The sequence below is a fragment of the Gorilla gorilla genome, chromosome 23 (genome assembly GCF_029281585.2).
Source record: "Gorilla gorilla gorilla isolate KB3781 chromosome 23, NHGRI_mGorGor1-v2.1_pri, whole genome shotgun sequence".
Classification (NCBI taxonomy): Eukaryota; Metazoa; Chordata; class Mammalia; order Primates; family Hominidae; genus Gorilla; species Gorilla gorilla.
In genome coordinates this window covers 40,125,087-40,150,655 of record NC_086018.1, presented here as the reverse complement: position 1 = coordinate 40,150,655, position 25,569 = coordinate 40,125,087, and the positions used below count along the sequence as shown (strand labels likewise).

The 25,569-nt window shown below is 54.5% G+C and overlaps 3 protein-coding genes across 9 annotated transcripts in view; 1 reads left to right on the top strand and 2 right to left on the bottom strand.

Annotated features, from left to right (window-relative positions):
• Nucleotides 1–510: 510 nt before the first annotated feature.
• LOC101136027 (uncharacterized) lies at nucleotides 511–4,043 on the bottom strand. The gene is made up of 4 exons (XM_031005566.3): nucleotides 3,922–4,043; nucleotides 3,596–3,679; nucleotides 3,163–3,205; nucleotides 511–2,850 (listed from the first exon to the last, which is right to left on the bottom strand). The coding sequence occupies exons 1-4, from the start codon at nucleotides 4,027–4,029 to the stop codon at nucleotides 2,483–2,485; spliced, it is 603 nt and encodes a 200-aa protein (XP_030861426.2). The 5' UTR covers nucleotides 4,030–4,043; the 3' UTR covers nucleotides 511–2,482.
• Nucleotides 4,044–4,346: 303 nt separating this feature from the next.
• On the top strand, nucleotides 4,347–13,375 carry LOC109025371 (cytochrome P450 2D6). Its single transcript, XM_063704566.1, has 9 exons — nucleotides 4,347–9,253; nucleotides 9,956–10,127; nucleotides 10,680–10,832; nucleotides 10,921–11,081; nucleotides 11,514–11,690; nucleotides 11,881–12,022; nucleotides 12,230–12,417; nucleotides 12,877–13,018; nucleotides 13,122–13,375. Exons 1-9 carry the CDS (start codon nucleotides 9,074–9,076, stop codon nucleotides 13,298–13,300), a joined length of 1,494 nt encoding a protein of 497 aa, XP_063560636.1. The 5' UTR covers nucleotides 4,347–9,073; the 3' UTR covers nucleotides 13,301–13,375.
• Nucleotides 13,376–14,581: 1,206 nt separating this feature from the next.
• LOC129529528 (uncharacterized) overlaps nucleotides 14,582–25,569 on the bottom strand; it is a 35,822-nt gene continuing 24,834 nt past the window's right edge. For 3 of the 7 annotated variants that reach the window (XM_055374769.2, XM_063704567.1, XM_055374770.2), the window contains exons 3-6: nucleotides 17,995–18,261; nucleotides 17,669–17,752; nucleotides 17,235–17,277; nucleotides 14,582–16,922 (exon numbers count right to left, since the gene is read on the bottom strand). In XM_055374769.2, coding sequence (XP_055230744.1) covers nucleotides 16,555–16,922; nucleotides 17,235–17,277; nucleotides 17,669–17,752; nucleotides 17,995–18,102 — 603 coding nt within the window. In that variant the 5' untranslated portion in view covers nucleotides 18,103–18,261 and the 3' untranslated portion in view covers nucleotides 14,582–16,554. Of the gene's footprint in view, nucleotides 16,923–17,234; nucleotides 17,753–17,994; nucleotides 18,262–18,895; nucleotides 18,992–23,240; nucleotides 25,370–25,569 lie in introns of those variants that run through there. The other 4 variants (XM_055374771.2, XM_055374773.2, XR_010133096.1 and 1 more) reach the window with 4 other exon arrangements.

The following is a 25,569-nucleotide window of genomic DNA, read 5'->3' as shown; positions in this document are numbered from 1 at the left end:
CCTCCCTTCATATATGACACCCCAAAACGGAAGACAAATCATGGCATCAGGGAGCTATATGCCAGGGCTACCTCCCAGGGCTCAGTCGGCAGGTGCCAGAACATTCCCTGGGAAGGCCCCAGGAAAACCCAGGACCAAGCCACCGCCCTCAGCCTGTCACCTTGTGTCCAAAATTGGTGGGTTCTTGGTCTCACTGACTTCCAGAATGAAGCTGTGGACCCTCACGGTGAGTGTTACAGTTCTTAAAGATGGTGTGTTCAGAGTTTGTTCCTTCTGGTGGGTGCGTGGTCTTGCTGGCTTCAGGAGTGAAGCTGCAGACCTTCACAGTGAGTGTTACGGCTCTTAAGGCGGCACGCACGGAGTTGTTCATTCTTCCTGGTGGGTTTGTGGTCTCACTGGCCTCAGGAGTGAAACTGCAGTCCTTCCAGTGTTACAACTCATAAAGGCAGTGTGGACCCAATGAGTGAGCAGCAGGAAGACTCACTGCAAACAGCAAAAGAACGATGGCAACCAGGTTGCCGCTGCCACTTCAGGCAGCCTGCTTTTATTCCCTTATCTGACCCCCACCCACATCCTGCTGATTGGCCCATTTTACAGACAGCGGATTGGTCCACTTACAGAGAGCTGATTGGTCCATTTTGACAGGGTGCTGATTGGTGCATTTACAATCCCTGAGCTAGACACAGAGTGCTGATTGGTATATTTACAAACCTTGAACTACACACAGAGTGCTGAATGGTGTATTTACAATCCCTTAGCTAGACATAAAGGTTGTCCAAGTCCCCACTAGATTAGCTAGATAGAGTAGACAGAGAGCACTGATTGGTGCGTTTACAAACCTTCAGCTAGACACAGGGTGCTGATTGGTGTGTTTACAAACTTTGAGCTAGACACAGAGTGCTGATTGGTGTATTTACAATCTTTTAGCTAGAAATAAAGGTTCCCCAAGTACCCACCAGATTAGCTAGATACAGAGTGCTAACTGGTGCATCCACAAACCCGGAGCTAGACACAGAGTGCTGATTGGTGCATATACAATCCTCTGGCTAGACATAAAAGTTCTCCAAGTCCCCACGTGACTCAGGAGTCCAGCCAGCTTCGCCTAGTGGATCCTATGCCAGGGCCACAGGCAGAGCTGCCTGCCAGTCCCACGCCGGGCACCTGCACTCCTCAGCCCTTGGGCAGTGGATGGGACCAGGTGCCGTGGAGCAGTGGGAGGCACCCGTGTGGGAGGCTCGGGCCTCGCAGGGAGCCCACCATGGGGAGGCTTGGGCATGGCAGGCTGCAGGTCCCGAACCCTGCCCCGCGGGGAGGTGACTGAGGCCTGGCGACAATTCAAGTGTGGTGCGCGCCGGCGGGCCAGCAGTACTGGGGGACCCAACGCCCCCTCCGCAGCTGCTGGCCCAGGTGCTAAGCCCCTCACTGCCTGGGGCTGGAGGCACCAGCTGGCTGCTCCGAGTGCAGGGCCCGCTGAGCCCCTGCCCACCCGGAACTGGTGCTGGCCCGTGAGCAACCCAGGTTCCTGCCCACGCCTCTCCCTCCATACCTCCCCGCAAGCAGAGGGAGTTGGCTCCAGCCTCCACCAGCCCAGAGAGGGGCTCCCACAGTGCAGCGCTGGGCTGAAGGGCTCCTCAAGTGTGGTCAGAGCAGACGCTGAGGCTGAGGAGGTGCTGAGAGCGAGCGAGGACCGCCAGCACGTTGACACCTCTCAACCTCACCACAGGACTGGCCCCCTCTCTCGGCCCTCAGGGATGCTGCTGTCCGGACCCCTGACCAGTGACGAGTTTGCACTCGGGGCCAGGCTGGCGCTGGAGGAGGACACTTGTTTGGCTCCAACCCTAGGTGCCATCCTCCCGGTAGGGGTAAGGCAGGGCCCACAGGCTTGGCCAGGGGCCATGTATGAGCCCTGTGGGTCACTGGCCTGCCCTAGGGCGGGAGTCAACCTTGGGCCCATGAGGCACTGGGGCGGGCAGAGAAGGAGGAGGTGGCATGGGCAGCTGAGAGCCAGAGACCCTGACCCTAGTCCTGGCTCTGCCATTACCCCGTGTGACCCCGGGCCCACCCTTCCCCACCCTTCCCCACCCTTCCCCACCCTTCCCCACCCTGGGCTTCTGTTTCCCTTCTGCCAATGAGAAGGCTGCTTCACCTGCCCCGAGTCCTGTCTTCCTGCTCTGCCTTCTGGGGCTGTGGCCCTTGCTGGCCTGGAGCCCCAACCAAGGGCAGGGACTGCTGTCCTCCACGTCTGTCCTCACCGACATAATGGGCTGGGCTGGGCACACAGGCAGTGCCCAGGAGTTTCTAATGAGCATATGATTACCTGAGTCCTGGGCAGACCTTCTTAGGGAACAGCCTGGGACAGAGAACCACAGACACTCTGAGGAGCCACCTGAGGCCTCTTTTGCCAGAGGACCCTACAGCCTCCCTGGCAGCAGTTCCGCCAGCATTTCTGTAAATGCCCTCATGCCAGGGTGCGGCCCGGCTGTCAGCACGAGAGGGACGTTGGTCTGTCTCCTGGCACCGAGTCAGTCAGAAAGGTGGCCAGGGCCCCCTTGGGCCCCTCCAGAGACAATCCACTGTGGTCACACGGCTCGGTGGCAGGAAGTGCTGTTCCTGCAGCTGTGGGGACAGGGAGTGTGGATGAAGCCAGGCTGGGTTTGTCTGAAGACGGAGGCCCCGAGAGGTGGCAGCCTGGCCTATAGCAGCAGCAACTCTTGGATTTATTGGAAAGATTTTCTTCACGGTTCTGAGTCTTGGGGGTGTTAGAGGCTGAGAACCAGTCCAGCCAGAGCTCTGTCATGGGCACGGAGACCCGGTCCCAGGGCCTTTGCTCTTTGCTGTCCTCAGAGGCCTCTGCAAAGTAGAAACCGGCAGCCTTGTGAGTCCCCTCCTGGGAGCAATCAACCCTCCCTCTGAGATGCCCCGGGGCCAGGTCAGCTGTGGTGAAAGGTAGGGATGCAGCCAGCTCAGGGGAGTGGCCCAGAGTTCCTGCCCACCCAAGGAGGCTCCCAGGAAGGTCAAGGCACCTGACTCCTGGGCTGCTTCCCTCCCCTCCCCTCCCCAGGTCAGGAAGGTGGGAAAGGGCTGGGGTGTCTGTGACCCTGGCAGTCACTGAGAAGCGGGGTGGAAGCAGCCCCCTGCAGCACGCTGGGTCAGTGGTCTTACCAGATGGATACGCAGCAACTTCCTTTTGAACCTTTTTATTTTCCTGGCAGGAAGAAGAGGGATCCAGCAGTGAGATCAGGCAGGTTCTGTGTTGCACAGACAGGGAAACAGGCTCTGTCCACACAAAGTTGGTGAGGCCAGGATGAGGCCCAGTCTGTTCACACATGGCTACTGCCTCTCAGCTCTGCACAGACGTCCTCGCTCCCCTGGGATGGCAGCTTGGCCTGCTGGTCTTGGGGTTGAGCCAGCCTCCAGCACTGCTTCCCTGCCCTGCTGCCTCCCACTCTGCAGTGCTCCATGGCTGCTCAGTCGGACCCATGCTGGAGACGTTCCAGTTGAAGCCCCGGGCTGTCCTTACCTCCCAGTCTGGGGTACCTGCCACCTCCTGCTCAGCAGGAATGGGGCTAGGTGCTTCCTCCCCTGGGGACTTCACCTGCTCTCCCTCCTGGGATAAGACGGCAGCCTCCTCCTTGGGGGCAGCAGCATTCAGTCCTCCAGGTCTCCTGGGGGTCGTGACCTGCAGGAGGAATAAGAGGGCAGACTGGGCAGAAAGGCCTTCAGAGCACCTCATCCTCCTGTTCTCACACTGGGGTGTCACAGTCCTGGGAAGTTCTTCCTTTTCAGTTGAGCTGTGGTAACCTTGTGAGTTTCCTGGAGGGGGCCTGCCACTACCCTTGGGACTCCCTGCCGTGTGTCTGGGTCTAACTGAGCTCTGAAAGGAGAGAGCCCCAGCCCTGGGCCTTCCAGGGGAAGCCTTACCTCAGAGGTTGGCTTCTTCCTACTCTTGACTTTGCGTCTCCGCAGAGGGAGGTGGGAGGGGTGACACACAGCTATGAGTGACCAGCAGTCCTTCCCCGACTGGCCCATCCTCTCCAGGTGCAGTTCCCCTTAGTGTGTCTGCCAAGGGTGCCAGCACAGCCGCCCCACTCCAGGGGAAGAGGAGTGGCAGCCCTTACCCACCTGAGTGGGCACAGTGTAGCATTTATTCATTAGCCCCCATACTGGCTTGACCGTCTCCCCTGTGGGCTGCATGACAAGGAGAGAGAAAAAGGCTGAGGTGAGCTCTGTCAATACCTTAACTTAAAAAATCTATAATTGGGCTGGGCAGGGTGGCTCACGCCTGTAATCCCAGCACTTTGGGAGGCCGAGATGGGTGGATCACCTGAGGTCAGGCGTTCGAGACCAGCCTGGCCAACATGGTGAAACCCCGTCTCTACTAAAAATACAAAAAATTAGCTGGGCGTGGTGGTGGGTGCCTGTAATCCCAGCTACTCAGGAGGCTGAGGCAGGAGAATTGCTTGAACCTGGGAGGCAGAGGTTGCAGTGAGCCGAGATCACACCATTGCACTCCAGTCTGGGTGATAAGTATGAAACGCCATCTCCAAAACAAAGCAAAAGCCTAATTCCCCAAGAACTGTCACTCTTTCACCTGTCTGCTAGCTCCCAGGCAGACCCCACTTGCCAGGGCTGTCTACATTTGTCCTGAGATCTCTCCTGGTGGAAACAGCATTTTCCTCAGGAGGGTTTGTTGAAAGTCATCAGATCCATGGTTGAAAATCGAAGCTGCCTGTGGTGATGGATAACAGCTGGGGTTAAAAAGCAGCAGCTGGGGCATGAGCTGTCCACAGTGAGTTTTTATTGTTGTTTTTGTTTTTTTGGGTGGGGGATGGGGTCTTGCTAGGTCTCAAACTCCTGGCCTCAAGTGATCCTCCCATTACAGCCTCCTGAGTCACTGACACTACAGGTGTGAGCCATCATGTCCAGCTTGTAGTGGTTTTGAACAGCTCTTGCCCCTTCTTGGGAATCTAGGTGCCCTGCACGTGGGTAAGGCTGTCTGCAGCTGTGCCCATATTCAGGAAGGCCGGCAAGGCCCTGAGCCCTCACCCGTGACTGACCTGAGGTGCTGTGCAGACAGCACGTGACGGCTAAGGGAAAGTTGAGCACTGCCTAGCAGAGCGCTGAAGCCACGCCCGGCACACACAGAGAGACCCACTCGGCAAAGACTTCACTTCCAGGCACCTAAGGAACTCTGACCAGTCATTAGCTGACCACTGCCATAACTGAAGAGCGGCTTCAGTGGCCACACCTCGCAGGGAATGGAGACATTAATGCTTAGTCAGAATTAGTTCAGAAAAGTCACCCAGCAAAGAAACAGCTCCAACAGGCAACAACAACAACACACCCTGGGCAGGGAAGAGAATCTGACTTTCGGAGTTGCCACATTATCGCCCGTGAAATGTCCAGGTTTTAACAAATTATGAGACGTGGAAAGGAAACCGAAAGGACGGCCCAGACACGGGAAAAGTCACCAATGGGACCAGCCCCTGATGCTGCAATTGCTAGACAAAGACGTTCAGTCAGCTCATTTAAATATGTTCAAAGACCTAAAACATGCTGCATCTGAGGCTGCACCGCCTGGAACCTGCTGATCTCGGAAGCTAAGCATGATCAGGCCTGGCTAGTACTTCAAAGGGAGAAACCACGTGTAGGCCTGGTGCGGTGGCTCATACCTATCATCCTAGCACTCTGGGAAGCTGACGCAGGTGGATTGCTTGAGCCCAGGAGTTTGAGAGCAGCTTGGGAAACGTGGTGAGACCCCCATCTCTACAAAAAATTTTAAAAATTAGCTGGCTGCCTATGGTCCCAGCCTCTCAGGATGCTGAGGTAGGAGGATCACTTCAGCCCAGGAAGTTGAGGCTGCAGTGAGCCATGACTGCACCACTGCACTCCAGCTTGGGTGACAGAGAGACCTTCTCCCAAGAAAAAGAAAAGAACCATGTCAAAAGAACTAACTAAAGTGTGGGAACAATGTCTCACCAATTAGAGAATATCAATAATGGGATAAACCTTATAAAAAGGGGCTGGGCATGGTGGCTCATGCCTATAATCCCAGCACTTTGGGAGGCTGAGGCGGGCAGATCATGAGGTCAAGAGATTGAGACCAGCCTGGCCAACATGGTGAAACCCTGTCTCTACTTAAAATACAAAAATTAGCCGGGCGTGGTGGCACGTGCCTGTAATCCCAGCTACTCGGGAGGCTGAGGCAGGAGAATCGCTTGAACCCGAGAGGCAGAGATTGCAGTGAGCCGAGATTGCACCACTGCACTACAGCCTGGGTGACAGAGCGATACTCCAAAACACAAAACAAAACAAAAAACAAAACAAAAAAGTTATAAAAAGGAACCAAATAAAAATTCTGGAGTTGTAGGGTAAAATAACTGAAATGAAAATTCATCCCAGGGGCCCAAGAGCAGATTGGAACAATTGGAAGAAAGAGCCTGTGACTATGGAGAGAGGCCACCTGAGGTAGTCCCCTCTGAGGAACAGGAACAAGCATGAAGAGCAATGCACAGAGATCCAGAGACCTGGAGACGCCGTCAAGCTTTCTGACATACACGCAATGGGAGTCCCAGGAAAGAAGACAGGGAGAAAGGAGTAAAGGAATAGTTGAAGAATTAATGGCTGAAAACCTCCCAAATTTGATGAAAAACATTAATCTGTACATCCAAAAAGCTCATCAAACTCCAAGTAGGGTAAACTCAAAGAGATCTTCAGCCATACGCATCATCATAATCACTGTCAAAAGACAGATTTTTCTTTTTTTAGAATTTTAAATGTACCTTTTAATTTGCTCCTGGGGCAAAGAGCCAGGATTGGTACTAGAGCAGTGTCTGGGATGAGAAGAATTTAATAAAATGGGATTAGGTCCAATGGTTGGGTTAGGGGAGGCAACCTGCTCGGGAGGATCAGCCTCAACCTATCCATGCAGCAGGGCCTCCACCTGTCCCTCTCCGTAGTCCCACACCTGGAACCCAGAGCCGTCTGCCTCTTCCCAGATCATGGCCGACAGCACTCCACCAGACTGCAGCTGGAGCAGGCACAGGATTCACTTATTGAGGGCTGTGGCCTGGCCCAGATCATAGCCTATACCCAGGGACAGTTGTGTCACTTCTGCCACCACCACATCCGCCTTCTGCAGCCACGTCAAATACCACTCATGGATGAGACTGTCACCCCCAGTGGACTTATCAACCCCGTGTCCAGCTCCACAGCCGCCACGTGCTCGGTGAGCACTGGCTCCAAGCATGGCAGCTGACACACAATCCACCTGTACAGGGCCCGGTCCTCCCGTCCTCAGTGGATGATCCCGTAGAAGTCCAGGGCTCGGCAGCTGCCCTCCCACAAAAGACAGGATTTTGAAAGCAGCAAGAGAGAAAAGACATATCAGGTAGTCACAGTGGCTCAGGCCTGTAATCCCAGCACTTTGGGAGGCCCAGGTGGGAGGATCGCTTCACCCCAGGAGTTCAAGACCAGCCTGGACAACTTGGAAGAACCCGGTCTCTACAAAAAATACAAAATTAGCTGGGGTTGGGTGCGGTGGCTCTGCCTATAATCCCAGAACTTTGGGAGCCTGAGGTGGGTGGATCACCTGAAGTCAGGAGTTCAAGACTAGCCTGGCCAACATGGTGAAACGCTATCTCTACTGAAAATACAAAAAGCTAGACGTGGTGGCACACACCTGTAATCCCAGCTACTTAGGAGGCTGAGGCAGGAGAATTGCTTGAAGCCTAGAGGTGAAGGTTGTAGTGAGCTGAGATTGCATCATTGCACAATGGAGGGGAGCCACCAGCCTGGGCAACAAGAGGAAATCTCCGTCTCCAAAAAAAAAAAAAAAAAATTGGGCTGGGTGGTGCCTGTAGTCCCAGCTACTTGAGAGGCAGGGGGTCCACTTGATGTCGAGACTGCAGTGAGCCATGATCCTGCCACTGCACTCCGGCCTGGGCAACAGAGTGAGACCCTGTCTAAAGAAAAAAAAAATAAAGCAACATATACTGAACAAAGGATCCTCCATAACGTTCCCACCAGATTTCTAATCAGAAACATGGAGGCCAGAAAGCAGTGGAGGACGACGACCCTCAGGCAGCCCTGGAGGATGTTGTCACAGGCTGGGGCAAGGGCCTTCAGGCTACCAACTGGGAGCTCTGGGAACAGCCCTGTTGCAAACGAGAAGCCATGGCCCGGCCAGAGCCCAGGGATGTGGGCTGGGCTGGGAGCAGCCTCTGGACAGGAGAGGTCCCATCCAGGAAACCTCAGGCATGGCTGGGAAGCGCGGTACTTGGTGCCGGGTCTGTATGTGTGTGTGACTGGTGTGTGTAAGAGACAATGTGTGCCCTGAGTGTCAGTGTGAGTCTGTGTATGTGTGAATATTGTCATTGTGTGGGTGATTTTCTGGGTGTGTAATCGTGTCCCTGCAAGTGTGAACAAGTGGACAAGTGTCTGGGAGTGGACAAGAGATCTGTGCACCATCAGGTGTGTGCATAGCATCTGTGCATGTCAAGAGTGCAGTGTGAAGTGAAGGGACCAGGCCCATGATGCCACTCCTCATCAGGAGCTCTAAGGCCCCAGGTAAGTGCCAGTGACAGATAAGGGTGCTGAAGGTCACTCTGGAGTGGGCAGGTGGGGGTAGGGAAAGGGCAAGGCCATGTTCTGGAGGAGGGGTTGTGACTACATTAGGGTGTATGAGCCTAGCTGGGTGGTGGATGGCCGGGTCCACTGAAACCCTGGTTATCCCAGAAGGCTTTGCAGGCTTCAGGAGCTTGGAGTGGGGAGGGGGGGTGACTTCTCTGACCAGGCCCCTCCACCGGCCTACCCTGGGTAAGGGCCTGGAGCAGGAAGCAGGGGCAAGGACCTCTGGAGCAGCCCATACCCACCCTGGCCTGACTCTGCCACTGGCAGCACAGTCAACACAGCAGGTTGACTCACAGCAGAGGGCAAAGGCCATCATCAGCTCCCTTTATAAGGGAAGGGTCACGCGCTCGGTGTGCTGAGAGTGTCCTGCCTGGTCCTCTGTGTCTGGTGGGGTGGGGGTGCCAGGTGTGTCCAGAGGAGCCCAGTTGGTAGTGAGGCAGCCATGGGGCTAGAAGCACTGGTGCCCCTGGCCGTGATAGTGGCCATCTTCCTGCTCCTGGTGGACCTGATGCACCGGCGCCAACGCTGGGCTGCACGCTACCCGCCAGGCCCCCTGCCACTGCCCGGGCTGGGCAACCTGCTGCATGTGGACTTCCAGAACACACCATACTGCTTCGATCAGGTGAGGGAGGAGGTTCTGGAGGGTGGCAGAGGTGCTGAGGATCCTCTACCAGAAGCAAACATGGGTGGTGGGTGAAACCACAGGCTGGACCAGAAGCCAGGCTGAGAAGGGGAAGCAGGTTTGGGGGACTTCCTGGGGAAGGGCATTTATACATGGCATGAAGGACCGGATTTTCCAAAGGCCAAGGAAGAGTAGGGCAAGGGCCTGGAGGTGGAGCTGGACTTGGCAGTGGGCGTGCAAGCCCATTGGGCAACATATGTTATGGAGCACAAAGTCCCTTCTGCTGACACCAGAAGAAAAGGCCTTGGGAATGGAAGAGGAGTCAGGGTCCTGTGTGCCGTTTAAATCAGGAAATCAAGGATGAAGGAGGTGCAGTGACCCGGTTCAAACCTTTTGCACTGTGGGTCCTCGGGCCTCACTGCTCACCGGCATGGACCATCATCTGGGAATGGGATGCTAACTGTGGCCTCTCGGCAATTTTGGTGACTCTTGCAAGGTCATACCTGGGTGACGCATCCAAACTGAGTTCCTCCATCACAGAAGTTGTGACCCCACCCCCACCCCAGGATCAGGAGGCTGGGTCTCCTCCTTCCACCTGCTCACTCCTGGTAGCCCCGGGGGTCGTCCAAGGTTCAAATAGGACTAGGACCTGTAGTCTGGGGGGATCGTCGCTTGACAGAGGCCCTGACCCTCCCTCTGCAGTTGCGGCGCCGCTTCGGGGACGTGTTCAGCCTACAGCTGGCCTGGACGCCGGTGGTCGTGCTCAATGGGCTGGCGGCCGTGCGCGAGGCGCTGGTGACCCACGGCGAGGACACCGCCGACCGCCCCCCTGTGCCCATCACCCAGATCCTGGGTTTCGGGCCGCGTTCCCAAGGCAAGCAGCGGTGGGGACAGAGACAGATTTCCGTGGGACCCGGGTGGGTGATGACCGTAGTCCGAGCTGGGCAGAGAGGGCGCGGGGTCGTGGACATGAAACAGGCCAGCGAGTGGGGACAGCGGGCCAAGAAACCACCTGCACTAGGGAGGTGTGAGCGTGGGGACGAGGGCGGGGCTTGTGACGAGTGGGCGGGGCCACTGCCGAGACCCGGCAGGAGCCCAATGGGTGAGGCTGGCGCATTTCCCAGCTGGAATCCGGTGTCGAAGTGGGGGGTGGGGACCGCACCTGTGCTGTAAGCTCAGTGTGGGTGGCGCGGGGCCCACGGGATCTTCCCTGAGTGCAAAGGCGGTCAGGGTGGGCAGAGACGAGGCGGGGCAAAGCCCTGCCCCAGCCAAGGGAGCAAGGTGGATGCACAAAGAGTGGGCCCTGTGCCCAGCTGGACAGGGCCGGGGACTGCGGGAGACCAGGGGGAGCATAGGGTTGGAGTGGGTGGTGGAGGGTGGGGCTAATGCCTTCATGGCCACGCGCACGTGCCCATCCCGCCCCCAGGGGTGTTCCTGGCGCGCTATGGGCCCGTGTGGCGCGAGCAGAGGCGCTTCTCCGTGTCCACCTTGCGCAACTTGGGCCTGGGCAAGAAGTCGCTGGAGCAGTGGGTGACCGAGGAGGCCGCCCGCCTCTGTGCCGCCTTCGCCGACCACTCCGGTGGGTGATGGGCACAGGGGCACAAAGCGGGAACTGGGAAGGCGGGGGACGGGGAAGGCGACCCCTGACCCGCATCTCCCGCTCCCAGGACGCCCCTTTCGCCCCAGCGGCCTCTTGGACAAAGCCGTGAGCAACGTGATCGCCTCCCTCACCTGCGGGCGCCGCTTCGAGTATGACGACCCTCGCTTCCTCAGGCTGCTGGACCTAGCTCAGGAGGGATTGAAGGAGGAGGCGGGCTTCCTGCGCGAGGTGTGGAGCGAGAGACCGAGGGGTCTCTGCAGGGCGAGCTCCTGAGGTGCCGGGGCTGGACTGGGGCCTCGGAAGAGCAGGATTTGCATAGATGGGTTTGGGAAAGGACATTCCAGGAGACCCCACTGTAAGAAGGGCCTGGAGGAGGAGGGGACATCTCAGACATGGTCGTGACAGAGGTGTGCCCGGGTCAGGGGGCACCAGGAGAGGCCAAGGACTCTGTACCCCCTGTCCACGTTGGAGATTTCGATTTTAGGTTTCTCCTCTGGGCAAGGAGAGAGTGTGGAGGCTGGCACTGGGGAGGGACTTGGGGAGGTCAGTGGTAAGGACAGGCAGGCCCTGGGTCTTCCTGGAGATGGCTGGGGCCTGAGACTGGTCCAGGTGAACGCAGAGCACAGGAGGGATTGAGACCCCATTCTGTGTCTGCTGTAGGTGCTGAATGCCATCCCCGTCCTCCTGCGTATCCCAGGGCTGGCTGGCAAGGTCCTACGCTTCCAAAAGGCTTTCCTGACCCAGCTGGATGAGCTGCTAACTGAGCACAGGATGACCTGGGACCCAGCCCAGCCACCCCGAGACCTGACTGAGGCCTTCCTGGCGGAGATGGAGAAGGTGAGAGCAGCTGACACGGTGGGGGGCAAGGGTGGTGGGTTGAGCGTCCCGGGAGGAATGAGGGGAGGCTGGGCAAAAGGTTGGGCCAGTGCATCACCCGGTGAGCCGCATCTGGGCCGACATGTGCAGAATTGGAGGTCATTTGGGGGCTACCCCGTTCTGTCCCGAGTATCCTCTCGGCCCTGCTCAGGCCAAGAGGAACCCTGAGAGCAGCTTCAATGATGAGAACCTGCGCATAGTGGTGGCTGACCTGTTCTCTGCCGGGATGGTGACCACCTCGACCACGCTGGCCTGGGGCCTCCTGCTCATGATCCTACATCCGGATGTGCAGCGTGAGCCCATCTGGGAAACAGTGCAGGGGCCGAGGGAGGAAGGGTACAGGCGGGGGCCCGTGAACTTTGCTGGGACACCCGGGGCTCCAAGCACAGGCTTCACCAGGATCCTGTAAGCCTGACCTCCTCCAACATAGGAGGCAGGAAGGAGTGTCAGGGCCGGACCCCCTGGGTGCTGACCCATTGTGGGGACGCATGTCTGTCCAGGCCGTGTCCAACAGGAGATCGACGACGTGATAGGCCAGGTGCGGCGACCAGAGATGGGTGACCAGGCTCGCATGCCCTACACCACTGCCGTGATTCACGAGGTGCAGCGCTTTGGGGACATCGTCCCCCTGGGTGTGACCCATATGACATCCCGTGACATCGAAGTACAGGGCTTCCGCATCCCTAAGGTAGGCCTGGCACCCTCCTCACCCCAGCTCAGCACCAGTCCCTGGTGGTAGCCCCAGCATGGCCACTGCCAGGTGGGCCCAGTCTAGGAACCCTGGCCACCCGGTCCTTAATGCCACCACATCGACTGTCCCCGCCTGAGTGTGGGGTCCAGAATAGAGGCAGGACTGGCCTGTCCATCCAGAGCCCCCGTCTAGTGGGGAAGACAAACCAGGACCTGCCAGAATGTTGGAGGACCCAATGCCTGTAGGGAGAGGGGGCAGTGTGGGTGCCTCTGAGAGGTGTGACTGCACCCTGCTGTGGGGTCGGAGAGGGTACTGTGGAGCTTCTCGGGCGCAGGACTAGTTGACAGAGTCCAGCTGTGTGCCAGGCAGTGTGTGTCCCCCGTGTGTTTGTTTGGTGGCAGGAGTCCCAGCATCCTAGAGCCCAGTCCCCACTCTCACCCTGCATCTCCTGCCCAGGGCACGACACTCATCACCAACCTGTCATCGGTGCTGAAGGATGAGGCCATCTGGGAGAAGCCCTTCCGCTTCCACCCCGAACACTTCCTGGATGCCCAGGGCCACTTTGTGAAGCCGGAGGCCTTCCTGCCTTTCTCAGCAGGTGCCTGTGGGGAGCCCGGCTCCCTGTCCCCGTCCGTGGAGTCTTGCAGGGGTATCACCCAGGAGCCAGGCTCACTGACGCCCCTCCCCTCCCCTCCCCACAGGCCGCCGCGCATGCCTCGGGGAGCCCCTGGCCCGCATGGAGCTCTTCCTCTTCTTCACCTCCCTGCTGCAGCACTTCAGCTTCTTGGTGCCCACCGGACAGCCCCGGCCCAGCCACCATGGTGTCTTTGCTTTCCTGGTGACCCCATCCCCCTATGAGCTTTGTGCTGTGCCCCGCTAGAATGGGGTACCTAGTCCCCAGCCTGCTCCCTAGCCAGGGGCCCTGATGTACAATAAAGCAATGTGGTAGTTCCAACTCGGGTCCCCTGCCCACGCCCTGGTTGCGATCATCCTCCTCAGGGCAACCCCACCCCTGCCTCATTCCTGCTTACCCCACCGCCTGGCCGCATTTGAGACGGGTCCGTTGAGGCTGAGCAGATGTCAGTTACCCTTGCCCATAATCCCGTGTCCCACTGACCCAACTCTGACTGCCCAGATTGGTGACAAGGACTACATTGTCCTGGCATCTGGGGAAGGGGCCAGAATGGACTGACTAGAGGTGTCAGTCAGCCCTGGATGTGGTGGAGAGGGCAGAACTCAGCCTGGAGGCCCATATTTCTTTTTTTTTTTTTTTTTTTTTTTTTTTTTTTTTCTGTTGAGGCAGAGTCTCGCTCTGTCGCCCAGGCAGGAGTGCAGTGGTGCGATCTTGGCTCACTGCAAGCTCCGCCTCCCGGGTTCACACCATTCTCCTGCCTCAGCCACCCAAGTAGCTGGGACTACAGGTGCCCACGACCACGCCCGGCTAATATTTTTGTCTGTTTTTAACAGAGACGGGGTTTCACCGTGTTAGCCAGGGTGGTCTCAATCTCCTGACCTCGTGATCCGCCCACCTCGGCCTCCCAAAGTGCTGGAATTACAGGCGTGAGCCACCGCACCCGGCCTCACATTTCAGGCCTAACTCAGCCCACCCCACATCAGGGGCAGCAGTCCTGCCAGCACCATCACAACAGTCACCTCCCTTCATATATGACACCCCAAAACGGAAGACAAATCATGGCATCAGGGAGCTATATGCCAGGGCTACCTCCCAGGGCTCAGTCGGCAGGTGCCAGAACATTCCCTGGGAAGGCCCCAGGAAAACCCAGGACCAAGCCACCGCCCTCAGCCTGTCACCTTGTGTCCAAAATTGGTGGGTTCTTGGTCTCACTGACTTCCAGAATGAAGCTGTGGACCCTCACGGTGAGTGTTACAGTTCTTAAAGATGGTGTGTTCAGAGTTTGTTCCTTCTGGTGGGTGCGTGGTCTTGCTGGCTTCAGGAGTGAAGCTGCAGACCTTCACAGTGAGTGTTACGGCTCTTAAGGCGGCACGCACGGAGTTGTTCATTCTTCCTGGTGGGTTTGTGGTCTCACTGGCCTCAGGAGTGAAACTGCAGTCCTTCCAGTGTTACAACTCATAAAGGCAGTGTGGACCCAATGAGTGAGCAGCAGGAAGACTCACTGCAAACAGCAAAAGAACGATGGCAACCAGGTTGCCGCTGCCACTTCAGGCAGCCTGCTTTTATTCCCTTATCTGACCCCCACCCACATCCTGCTGATTGGCCCATTTTACAGACAGCGGATTGGTCCACTTACAGAGAGCTGATTGGTCCATTTTGACAGGGTGCTGATTGGTGCATTTACAATCCCTGAGCTAGACACAGAGTGCTGATTGGTATATTTACAAACCTTGAACTACACACAGAGTGCTGAATGGTGTATTTACAATCCCTTAGCTAGACATAAAGGTTGTCCAAGTCCCCACTAGATTAGCTAGATAGAGTAGACAGAGAGCACTGATTGGTGCGTTTACAAACCTTCAGCTAGACACAGGGTGCTGATTGGTGTGTTTACAAACTTTGAGCTAGACACAGAGTGCTGATTGGTGTATTTACAATCTTTTAGCTAGAAATAAAGGTTCCCCAAGTACCCACCAGATTAGCTAGATACAGAGTGCTAACTGGTGCATCCACAAACCCGGAGCTAGACACAGAGTGCTGATTGGTGCATATACAATCCTCTGGCTAGACATAAAAGTTCTCCAAGTCCCCACGTGACTCAGGAGTCCAGCCAGCTTCGCCTAGTGGATCCTATGCCAGGGCCACAGGCAGAGCTGCCTGCCAGTCCCACGCCGGGCACCTGCACTCCTCAGCCCTTGGGCAGTGGATGGGACCAGGTGCCGTGGAGCAGTGGGAGGCACCCGTGTGGGAGGCTCGGGCCTCGCAGGGAGCCCACCATGGGGAGGCTTGGGCATGGCAGGCTGCAGGTCCCGAACCCTGCCCCGCGGGGAGGTGACTGAGGCCTGGCGACAATTCAAGTGTGGTGCGCGCCGGCGGGCCAGCAGTACTGGGGGACCCAACGCCCCCTCCGCAGCTGCTGGCCCAGGTGCTAAGCCCCTCACTGCCTGGGGCTGGAGGCACCAGCTGGCTGCTCCGAGTGCAGGGCCCGCTGAGCCCCTGCCCACCCGGAACTGGTGCTGGCCCGTGAGCAACCCAGGTTCCTGCCCACGCCTCTCCCTCCATACCTCCCCGCAAGCAGAGGGAGTTGGCTCCAGCCTCCACCAGCCCAGAGAGGGGCTCCCACAGTGCAGCGCTGGGCTGAAGGGCTCCTCAAGTGTGGTCAGAGCAGACGCTGAGGCTGAGGAGGTGCTGAGAGCGAGCGAGGACCGCCAGCACGTTGACACCTCTCAACCTCACCACAGGACTGGCCCCCTCTCTCGGCCCTCAGGGATGCTGCTGTCCGGACCCCTGACCAGTGACGAGTTTGCACTCGGGGCCAGGCTGGCGCTGGAGGAGGACACTTGTTTGGCTCCAACCCTAGGTGCCATCCTCCCGGTAGGGGTAAGGCAGGGCCCACAGGCTTGGCCAGGGGCCATGTATGAGCCCTGTGGGTCACTGGCCTGCCCTAGGGCGGGAGTCAACCTTGGGCCCATGAGGCACTGGGGCGGGCAGAGAAGGAGGAGGTGGCATGGGCAGCTGAGAGCCAGAGACCCTGACCCTAGTCCTGGCTCTGCCATTACCCCGTGTGACCCCGGGCCCACCCTTCCCCACCCTTCCCCACCCTTCCCCACCCTTCCCCACCCTGGGCTTCTGTTTCCCTTCTGCCAATGAGAAGGCTGCTTCACCTGCCCCGAGTCCTGTCTTCCTGCTCTGCCTTCTGGGGCTGTGGCCCTTGCTGGCCTGGAGCCCCAACCAAGGGCAGGGACTGCTGTCCTCCACGTCTGTCCTCACCGACATAATGGGCTGGGCTGGGCACACAGGCAGTGCCCAGGAGTTTCTAATGAGCATATGATTACCTGAGTCCTGGGCAGACCTTCTTAGGGAACAGCCTGGGACAGAGAACCACAGACACTCTGAGGAGCCACCTGAGGCCTCTTTTGCCAGAGGACCCTACAGCCTCCCTGGCAGCAGTTCCGCCAGCATTTCTGTAAATGCCCTCATGCCAGGGTGCGGCCCGGCTGTCAGCACGAGAGGGACGTTGGTCTGTCTCCTGGCACCGAGTCAGTCAGAAAGGTGGCCAGGGCCCCCTTGGGCCCCTCCAGAGACAATCCACTGTGGTCACACGGCTCGGTGGCAGGAAGTGCTGTTCCTGCAGCTGTGGGGACAGGGAGTGTGGATGAAGCCAGGCTGGGTTTGTCTGAAGACGGAGGCCCCGAGAGGTGGCAGCCTGGCCTATAGCAGCAGCAACTCTTGGATTTATTGGAAAGATTTTCTTCACGGTTCTGAGTCTTGGGGGTGTTAGAGGCTGAGAACCAGTCCAGCCAGAGCTCTGTCATGGGCACGGAGACCCGGTCCCAGGGCCTTTGCTCTTTGCTGTCCTCAGAGGCCTCTGCAAAGTAGAAACCGGCAGCCTTGTGAGTCCCCTCCTGGGAGCAATCAACCCTCCCTCTGAGATGCCCCGGGGCCAGGTCAGCTGTGGTGAAAGGTAGGGATGCAGCCAGCTCAGGGGAGTGGCCCAGAGTTCCTGCCCACCCAAGGAGGCTCCCAGGAAGGTCAAGGCACCTGACTCCTGGGCTGCTTCCCTCCCCTCCCCTCCCCAGGTCAGGAAGGTGGGAAAGGGCTGGGGTGTCTGTGACCCTGGCAGTCACTGAGAAGCGGGGTGGAAGCAGCCCCCTGCAGCACGCTGGGTCAGTGGTCTTACCAGATGGATACGCAGCAACTTCCTTTTGAACCTTTTTATTTTCCTGGCAGGAAGAAGAGGGATCCAGCAGTGAGATCAGGCAGGTTCTGTGTTGCACAGACAGGGAAACAGGCTCTGTCCACACAAAGTTGGTGAGGCCAGGATGAGGCCCAGTCTGTTCACACATGGCTACTGCCTCTCAGCTCTGCACAGACGTCCTCGCTCCCCTGGGATGGCAGCTTGGCCTGCTGGTCTTGGGGGTTGAGCCAGCCTCCAGCACTGCTTCCCTGCCCTGCTGCCTCCCACTCTGCAGTGCTCCATGGCTGCTCAGTCGGACCCATGCTGGAGACGTTCCAGTTGAAGCCCCGGGCTGTCCTTACCTCCCAGTCTGGGGTACCTGCCACCTCCTGCTCAGCAGGAATGGGGCTAGGTGCTTCCTCCCCTGGGGACTTCACCTGCTCTCCCTCCTGGGATAAGACGGCAGCCTCCTCCTTGGGGGCAGCAGCATTCAGTCCTCCAGGTCTCCTGGGGGTCGTGACCTGCAGGAGGAATAAGAGGGCAGACTGGGCAGAAAGGCCTTCAGAGCACCTCATCCTCCTGTTCTCACACTGGGGTGTCACAGTCCTGGGAAGTTCTTCCTTTTCAGTTGAGCTGTGGTAACCTTGTGAGTTTCCTGGAGGGGGCCTGCCACTACCCTTGGGACTCCCTGCCGTGTGTCTGGGTCTAACTGAGCTCTGAAAGGAGAGAGCCCCAGCCCTGGGCCTTCCAGGGGAAGCCTTACCTCAGAGGTTGGCTTCTTCCTACTCTTGACTTTGCGTCTCCGCAGAGGGAGGTGGGAGGGGTGACACACAGCTATGAGTGACCAGCAGTCCTTCCCCGACTGGCCCATCCTCTCCAGGTGCAGTTCCCCTTAGTGTGTCTGCCAAGGGTGCCAGCACAGCCGCCCCACTCCAGGGGAAGAGGAGTGGCAGCCCTTACCCACCTGAGTGGGCACAGTGTAGCATTTATTCATTAGCCCCCATACTGGCTTGACCGTCTCCCCTGTGGGCTGCATGACAAGGAGAGAGAAAAAGGCTGAGGTGAGCTCTGTCAATACCTTAACTTAAAAAATCTATAATTGGGCTGGGCAGGGTGGCTCACGCCTGTAATCCCAGCACTTTGGGAGGCCGAGATGGGTGGATCACCTGAGGTCAGGCGTTCGAGACCAGCCTGGCCAACATGGTGAAACCCCGTCTCTACTAAAAATACAAAAAATTAGCCACGTGTGGTGGTGGGTGCCTGTAATCCCAGCTACTCAGGAGGCTGAGGCAGGAGAATCGATTGAACCCAGGAAGTGGTGGCTGCAATGAGCCAAGATCGCGTCATTGCACTCCAGCCTGGTCAACAAGAGTGAAACTGTCTTAAAAAAAAATCTATAATTGATATCTTCGGAAAGATAAAACTTTGCATTCATGAAATAAGAATAGGAGGCTCTAAAATAAAAATGTTCAAACACCCACCACCACTAATTCTTGACAAAAATATAGTCTGGGTGCCTTAGCTCATGCCTGTAATCCCAGCATTTTGGGAGGCTAAGGCAGGAGGATTGCTTGAGCCTAGGAGTTCAACACCAGCCTGGGCCACCTAAGGAGACCCCATCTCTACAAAAAGTTAAAATACTGGCTGGGTGTGGTGGCACACACCTGTAGTTCCAGCTGCTTGGGAGGCTGAGGTGGGAGGATCACTTGAGTCCAGGAACAAGGCTGCAGTGAACTGTGATCGTGCCACTGCACTCCAGCCTGGGCAACAGAGAAAGACCTTGCCTTAAAAATAAAAAAATATAATAATAGGAATGCAAAATCTAATCAAAGTATAGAAGCTAAACTTGAAAAAAATATTTTCCAGAAAGAACAGAGAAGAGGTCAGGAGCTCCAACAGCTAAATTGTTGTTTAGATGTTTCTGAAACAGGCAGCAGAGACAACAGACTAGGAGGCAGGGAAAGATGTCTAATAAATACGTTTCTTTTTTGTCAAGACAAGTTCTCACAGAGGAAAAACATGAGTTTCCAGTAGAGAAGGAAACACCAAGTGTTCACGACAATGAATGAAGGGGACCCAGCCCCAATTTTGTTGTCAAGAAATTTCACAACACTGAGGACAGAGCGGAACCTAAAAACTTCCAGAGATAAAAAAAGTCTGAGCTTCAGGAATTCAACATTCATCAGACTTCTCAACACCAACCTTTGAAGCTATAAGATAATGAAGACCTTCAAAATCTGAGAGAAAATATTTCCAATCTAGAACTCTATACCTAGCCAAATGCTATGCAAGTATGAATTGAGGTCTTTTCGGATACATAAATGTCTCAAGACTACCCCTCAGGAAGCAACTGGAGGTTGTACTTCACTAAAATAAAGGAGAAATAGAAAAGAAGATAACATGGGACCCAGCACAACAGGCAGGGAGAGCCCCTGAGCATAAGGGTGAATGGGGAGCTCAGGAGGACAGCTGGGCAGCAGACCTCCAGGGTGCCCCATCCAGATGGAATCAGGGAGATGGAGGGCTCCTGAGATATGTCTCCATGAAAATGATCATATGGAGAAATGACCTGATCTGTCTAAATGTACTGCAAAGAGATTTCTATTTTTGGCAAAAAATTTGGATGAATTAATTATATAATAGATGCACAAAAAACTAAAGAAAGAGAAGAAGAAAAACTAAAATCATGACTCAACTGGGACTACTGTCTACATTTTTTGTTTTGAGAAAGAGTCTTGCTCTGTTGCCCAGACTGGAGTGCAGTGATCACGTTTCATTGCAGCCTTCACAACCTGTGCTCAAGTAAGTGACTCTCTTACCTCAGCTTCCTTAGTAGCTGGGATCACAGGGCACCACCACACTCAGCTAATTTTTTTTTTTTAAATAGACAGTGTCTCCCAACGTTGTCCAGGCTGGTCTCGAACTCCTGGACTCAAGGGATCCTCCCATGTTGACCTCTCAAGTAGTTGGGATTACAGGCATGAGCCACTGTGCCTGACCTAGCTAATTTTTTTCTGATTTATTTATTTATTTATTTATTTTTTGTACAGAGTCTCACCATGTTGACCAGGCTGGTCTGGAACTTCTGAGCTCAAGTGATCCTCTTGCCTTCGCCTCCCAAAGTGCAGAGATTATAGGCGTGAACTATCACGCCTGGCCTGTTTACATAGTTTAATAATGTAAATCTTCAATACTGATCTAATAAAAATTGAAATATGCCTTTTAGAATGGCTTTCAAAAATAACAAATGCTGGAGAGGATGTAGAACAACTGGAACCTCTCGGTTATTGCTGGTGAGACAGCAGCTTTGAAAAAGTTTGAGTTTCTTACAAAATTAAACTTACACTTACCATATGACCCAAAAATTCCACTGCTTGCTCTTTACTCAAGTATAAGGAAAATCTATGTACACACAAAACTTGTACGTGAATATTAATAGTGATTTTATGCCCCAAACTAGAAATAGTCCAAATGTTCTGGAACATCCATACAATGGACCACCACTCAATAAAAGGAACAAACTACTGATACACGTGACTAGATGAATCTCAAATGCTTTGTGCTAAGTAAAATAAACCAGACTGAAAAGGCTAGCATATGTTTCCATTTATATGACAATCTTGCAAAGGCAAAACTACAGGAACAGGAAACTGTTCACTGATGGCCAGGGTGTGGGAGTAGGAGGAAGGGTTGACTACAGGTGACTATGGGGGATTTTTTTTTTTTTTTTTGAGACGGAGTCTCTGTCGCCCAGGCTGGAGTGTACTGGCACGATCTCGGCTCACTGCAACATCCACCTCCTGGGTTTAAGGTATTTTTAGTAGAGACGGGGTTTCACTATGTTGGCCAGGCTGGTCTCAAACTCCTGACCTCAGGTGATCCACCCGCTTCGGCCTCCCAAAGTGCTGGGATTATAGGCGTGAGCCACCGAGGCCAGCCACTTTTTTTTTTTTTTAAAGACAGAGTCTTGCTGTGTCACTCAGGCTGGAGTGCAGTGGCGTGATCCCAGCTCACTGCAGCCTCAACATCCTGCACTCAAGTGATCCTTCCACCTCAGCTTCCTGAGTAGCTGGGACCACAGGCACACCTCACCACACCCAGCTAATTTTTAATTTTTTTGTAGAGACAGGGTCTCACCATGTTGCCCAGGCTGGTCTTGAACTCCTGGGCTCCACCAATCCTGCCTTGCCCTCCTCACAGTGCCCAGCCCTTAGATTCTCTCTTTAACCTCTAACTCCACCCCGTCTTCCTCACTTTCAGCAGAGAGCATAGGCACCATGAGATGGGCATTTCCTCAACTTGCTGCCACCAAACCCATTCACTCATCGGCTTCTCATAGGCCATTTCCTCTCCCAGGGGAGGAGGGGAGGAGGCTCCCCTCCCTCTCCAAAGCTAGCCCTACTCCTGTGCCCCATTTCATCTGGTCTTCTCACCTGGGCATTTGGAGATCTCGTCTCACCTCAATATTCTCCTTTTCCTTTTTTCTGGCTCCTTCCATCAGCATCTAAACACATTGCTGATCTCTTCTATTAAAAAGAAGAAAGCCCTTCTCCCTTGAACCCATATTCCTTCTCCAGCTAGTGTCCTGACCCCTACCCTTCACACCAGTCTCCTGAGAGCGGTGTTGGCAGAGGGGTGTGTTTACTGCTTTCTACCTCTCCCGCGCTCCACAACCCACTTCAACCTGTATCTGTCCCCATAAGCCTCTGAAACCCCTCTCACTGAGGTCACCAGTACGCTCCTAGTCACCAAACCCAGATGACCCTTTCTTTTTTTTTTTGAGACAGAGTCTTGCTCTGTCACCCAGGCTTGAGTGCAGTGGCGTGATCTTGGCTCACTGCAAGCTCCGCCTCCCGGGTTCACACCATTCTCTTGCTTCAGCCTCCCAAGTAGCTGAGACTACAAGCGGCCCGCCACGAGGCCCAGCTAATTTTTTTGTATTTACTAGTAGAGACGGGGTTTCCCCATGTTAGCTAGGATGGTCCTGATCTCCTGACCTCGTGATCCGCCTGCCTCAGTCTTCCAAAGTGCTGGGATTACAGGCATGAGCCACTGCACCCGGCCCCAGCGACCCTTTCTTTAACGACCTCACCTTTTCTCTTGGCTGCTTGACCTCTCATGCTCTGGTTTTCCTCCTGCCTCCCACTCCTCTCTCTCTCTATCTCTCAGTCTCTGTCTATCTCTGTCTGTCTCTCTATTTCTGTCTCTGCCTCTCTCTCTGTCTCTATTTCTGTCTCTGCCTCTCTCTCTGTATCTCTATCTCTGTCTCTCTCTCTCTCTGTATCTCTGTCTCTCTCTGTCTCTATCTCTCTGTATCTCTATCTGTCTCTGTATCTGTTTCTGTCTCTCTATCTCTGTCTCTTTGTCTCTCTGTCTCTCTCTGCCTAAATCTCAGTGTTAAGTGTTGCTCCATGTCCTGCTGACAACAAAGACTCTGAACTTCCACCTCAGACACTCACTTCTAGGCCTTTGCATGTGCTGTTCTCTACCTAGAACGTGTTTCTCCATGGCTTTCAGGAAGGCTCCCCTGACTACCTGAGTTCAGGTGGGGTGGCCCTCCTCAGTGCTCTTAGGGTACTGTACTGTCCCCTGACTGAGGGACCACTTTAGGTCCGTCCACTGTCAAACCCCCAGTAGCTGCCCCTATGCGTGGGACACAGCAAGAGCTAAGTAACGAAATGAATGATTACATGGCTGTGGTTCATCCTAGTGCTTAAAGCCCTGATCAGAGTTGAAAAGTTGCTGTATCTTATTCAGATTTCTGCTAGCAACATATTCAATAGTAAGCTTTGTTAGTCATCTATAACCCAGTGTAAGTGAAGTTATCAGGTCTTTTTCTGGGAGGAGGTTTAGAGGAGGAAAGGAGAGAGAATGAGTCCTAAAGGAGAGAAGAGGAGTAGAAGGGGCATGCCAAGTAGAAAAGGATGTAGAAAAGGTAGGCTTGGGGCAAAAAGATAATTTTCACCTGCTTGGGTGGTTTAATGAGGGCAGCCTTTTAGGCCTGCTTACCAAAGAGGCCAATCTTGATGATGCTAGAAATTTGCAGATAATCCTTTTACCATATCAGTGTCAGGCAGCTTATCCACCTCCTCTTGGGCTCTATGACCAAACCCAAGAAGAGCACTGAGGCCCAACTAAGTCTGGGAGTTCAGTGCACAGGCCTCCCCTTTCGCACGGAGAGTGGTGTCTATGTGTGACATCATGTCTTAGGGGGGCTTTATGACAGGACAACCTCTTCAACCTTGGCCAGAACAGCTTGTCAAATGCCTCGGGGTGGCTTTAAATCCCCAGTAGTGAGAGACAGCCCCTTTGTACGTATCTCATTGGTTCAATTCAGCACAAACAGTGCTGACTGAGCAGCTACAATGTGCCAAGCTCTGTGTGAAGACCCATAGAGACATAAAGATGCAAAAGTGTGTAAGACTCAGTATTTTTTTTTTGTCTTTAAGACTGAGTCTTGATCTGTTGCCCAGGCTGCAGTGCAGTGGCATGATCGTGGCTCACTGCAACCTCCACCTCTCAGGTTCAAGAGATTCTCATGCCTCAGGCTACCGAGTGGCTGGGATTACAGGTGTGCATTACCATGCCAAGCTAATTTTTTTGTATTTTTAGTAAAGACAGGGTCTTGTCATGTTGGCCAGGCTGGTCTCAAATTCCTGGCCTCAAGTGATCCACCCACCTCGGCCTCCCAAAGTATTGAGATTACAGGCGTAAGCCACTGCACCCAGCCAAGACTCAGTCTTATTGCATAACACAATAAGCATATTTTCTAAATCCAAAACAAGAACACAGCCTAACAATTGAATGTCATCTATTCATTCATTCAACCAGTGTCTGCTGAGCTTCCATTTTGGTCCAAGCATTATGCTGAGAGGATCAAAGGTAAACAGGACATACAGCCTACCCTTGAGGAGCTCAAAGACTTCAAACAGACATTTTATGGTTCAAGACAATAACTTCTACCTTCCTCCAAATTTCTGTAAATGTAACAATAATTACAAATCTATGGGTGGTTGAAACTGAGGGATGGATGCCTCAGTTTCACATACACATGAAACATTCACCAAGATAGGCCATATTCTGGACCACGAAACAAATCTCAATGGATTTTAAATTTATTTCAAGTATGTCCTTCAAACACTGTGGAATTAAAAACTAGAAATCAGTAACAGATTCCTGGAAAGAGTCTGAGCTCAGACTCACCTAATCCTGCCCCAACCTGACAGTATTTCTCTACCCGCCCTGGTAGCTGATCACAAAAGCCATAAACTCTTGGGAGCTTTATGGCCCTGTCCATCACCTGAGAAATCCTAATACTTATCCTGGCCAACTTAGGGCAAGCTTATATTCCCCTTCCAGTATTGCAGCTGGTGTTCTCTTGAAAGCGCCACCTCCTGGCTGGAGGCCAACCAAGTCAGGACATTACAGCAACTCACAACAGAATAACCCTGCTCCAAGAAATGAGAAACAACAGCTAATTCCACTGCTTTCAACATCCTGGCTAACCAGAGCTCCTGAGTCTGTCCACGTGACAACTTCACTGCTAGCATAACCAGCATTTGAGAAAGCCAGCACAGTAAACAAAACTACAAGCAAGGACTCTCACACTCACAGTCTACTTTACTCCCCTCCCACCTCCACCAGAGCAGGTGCTGGTGTCCATGGCCAGGAGAGCTAAAGACGGATCACATCACAGGACTCTTTGCAGACATTCCTTAGCACCAGCCTGGAACCTGGTAGCCCCACTGGGTGGCTGGACCCAGAAGAGCAATAGCAATCACTTCAGTCTGGCTCTCACGAACCTCCATCCCTAGGGGAAGTGAGAATGCATCACATCAAGGGGTCACTTTGTGGGACAAAAGAATCTGAACAGTAGCCCCTGAGTTCCAGATTTTTCCCCTGAAATAGTCTACCCAAGTGAGAAGAAATCAGAAAAATTGTAATATGACAAAACAAGGTTCTATAACACCTCCAAAAGACTATACTGGCTCCCCAGCAATGAATGCAAATCAAGAAGAAATCTCTGAATTGCCAGATAAACAATTCAGATGGTTGATTATTAAACTACTCAAGGAGAGACCAGAAAAAAGTGAAAACAAAGAAATTTAAAAAAACAATACAGGCTATGGATTGGCCAGGCGCAGTGGCTCACACCTGTAAACCCAGCACTTTGGAAGGCTGAGGCGGGCTGATCACTTGAGGTCAGGAGTTTGAGACCAGCCTGGCCAACATAGTGAAACCCCATCTCTACCAAAAATACAAAAATCAGCCAGGCATGGTGGTGCGTGCCTGTAATACCAGCTATTTGGGAGACTGAGGCAGGGGGATTGCGTGAACC

Bases quoted from the DNA above. Each gene is read 5' to 3' on its own strand.
- LOC101136027 (XM_031005566.3), bottom strand. From the start codon at position 4,029: ATGGGCCAGTCGGGGAAGGACTGCTGGTCACTCATAGCTGTGTGTCAC. The intron at 3,680-3,921 runs GTAAGGCTTCCC...TTCCTCCTGCAG, and splicing joins GGAAGAAGCCAACCTCTGAG to GTCACGACCCCCAGGAGACC. The intron at 3,206-3,595 runs GTGAAGTCCCCA...TCTTCCTGCCAG, and splicing joins TATCCCAGGAGGGAGAGCAG to GAAAATAAAAAGGTTCAAAA.
- LOC109025371 (XM_063704566.1), top strand. From the start codon at position 9,074: ATGGGGCTAGAAGCACTGGTGCCCCTGGCCGTGATAGTGGCCATCTTC. The intron at 11,082-11,513 runs GTGTGGAGCGAG...TGTCTGCTGTAG, and splicing joins AGGCGGGCTTCCTGCGCGAG to GTGCTGAATGCCATCCCCGT. The intron at 12,418-12,876 runs GTAGGCCTGGCA...TCTCCTGCCCAG, and splicing joins AGGGCTTCCGCATCCCTAAG to GGCACGACACTCATCACCAA.